General features: G+C 35.1%; 1 protein-coding gene across 1 annotated transcript in view; it reads right to left on the reverse strand.

Moving 5' to 3' along the window:
- Window positions 1-1,680, reverse strand: part of Fam179b (family with sequence similarity 179, member B) — an 82,302-nt gene that overhangs the window by 12,559 nt on the left and 68,063 nt on the right. Inside the window, exon 16 of the mRNA XM_005376871.2 lies at window positions 132-250. Within this exon, the coding sequence (XP_005376928.1) occupies window positions 132-250 (119 nt within the window). The remainder of the gene's footprint in view (window positions 1-131; window positions 251-1,680) is intronic.

Below are 1,680 nucleotides of genomic sequence, written 5' to 3' on the forward strand. Positions count from 1 at the left end.
AAAAAGGAAGAAGAAATAAACCCCACCTAATTTTGACAAATATCCCTGGGGTGGTTCATGAAAACATCCAAAGGAGACTTCTTAACTAAGGAGTTATTTCTCTAATGCAGAAACCTATCAAATGAGCTTACCTTTCAGCTGAACTGATGGCATCTCTAGAAACAGATGATGATCTTGCATTTCCAACACTGCCAGTGTGAGAGCGCCTTCCTTTTGTTGAAGGAGGATCTAGTGGCATCTCTCCCAAACCCTGTAAGTAAGGGGTGATCAAAAAATACAGGGAATGTTTAAATTTAAAAAAAAAACAGTGAATGACACATTGCCACAAACGATGGAATAAGTGTGTTCAAAGTGAGGGGGAAGATTTTTAGGGGGATCAACAGTAATGTGTGTTTCATTATAATAAAGTTAGAGAGGTGGTGTGAGGAAAACAATTTTTTAAAATTTTATTGTAAAGAAAAATATGCAAAAAACAAAAGAAACAAAATTCTAAAACAATATGATAGGTAACAACGGTTAATACATTATATACTGTTATCTTTAGATTACTCGTGATATCAGCATTTAATCGTCCAAACATTAGCACAAACCTATCTTTTCAATGAAGTGAGAGAAATCAGTAGTATAAGTATCTTAATTTTCTTTATATACTTCTTTTTCTTTTTAATTTTTTTTCCCCTTTTGCTTTTCCCTTCCTTCTTTTTTTCTACTCTCTGAACCAGTTTCTTTTTCCTTTTGAAGTTGTACATTTTGGGTCACCTTTACTCTTTCAGCTTCTGAACCTAGGGAGACAATATGATGTTTATACCTTTGTGTGTGGTTTATTTCACTTATGAGTATGGTCTCAATTTGTATCCACTTACCTATGAAAGTCTGCAGTTTATCCTTCTTTATGGCTAACACTCCATTATATAATAAGATCACATTTTTTTTATTCATTCCTCAGTTCCAAGATCTAGCTATTACAAACTGTGCTGCTATAAACTTGGGTGCACATATATCTCTGTGGAATAATGTTTTTAATTCTTCTGAGGAGACACCCAGAAGGGGAATAGCTGGGTCAAATGGGACCTCCAATCCTAGGTTTTTAAGGAATCTCCACACTGATTTCCATAGTGGTGGTACGAGTCTACATTCCCACCAACAATGGTGAAGGGTTCCTTTTCCCCCACAGTCCCTCCAGCGTTTGTTACTGGTTGATTTTTTGATAATAGCTATTCTTTCCAGAGTGAGATGTAATCTCAGTGTTGTTTTAATTTGCATCTTCAAATGACCAGTACTGTTAAACAGGAAAATCTTAAAACTTGCAAAATATTTACATGGTAACTTCCAAGGCAGTTTGATAACATATTTGTAGGTATTTTAATAATCTGATACACATACTTTAAAGGATACAGGACACATAAACTCTCTTGTGGTTAGCAGTAAACTAGGAAATATATAACCAGCATGAAATTATATATTGACTCTGAAAAGCTGTTTTGGGGGCTATGGGTATGTCTCAGTGGTAGTGGGCTTGACTAGCATGTGGTGAGGCCCTGGCTTTAATCCCCAGCACAGCAATATACATTTCTTTTCAAAACCTGATAATATGCATGTCTACTTAATACCACAGTTGTTGAAAGACTTATATGGGTGTACTCCAAATGATTAGCAAAGAAATAATTCAAGAAGTAATGA

This window comes from Chinchilla lanigera, unplaced genomic scaffold (genome assembly GCF_000276665.1).
Source record: "Chinchilla lanigera isolate Chin_1 unplaced genomic scaffold, ChiLan1.0 scaffold00008, whole genome shotgun sequence".
In the NCBI taxonomy this organism is placed as follows: domain Eukaryota; kingdom Metazoa; phylum Chordata; class Mammalia; order Rodentia; family Chinchillidae; genus Chinchilla; species Chinchilla lanigera.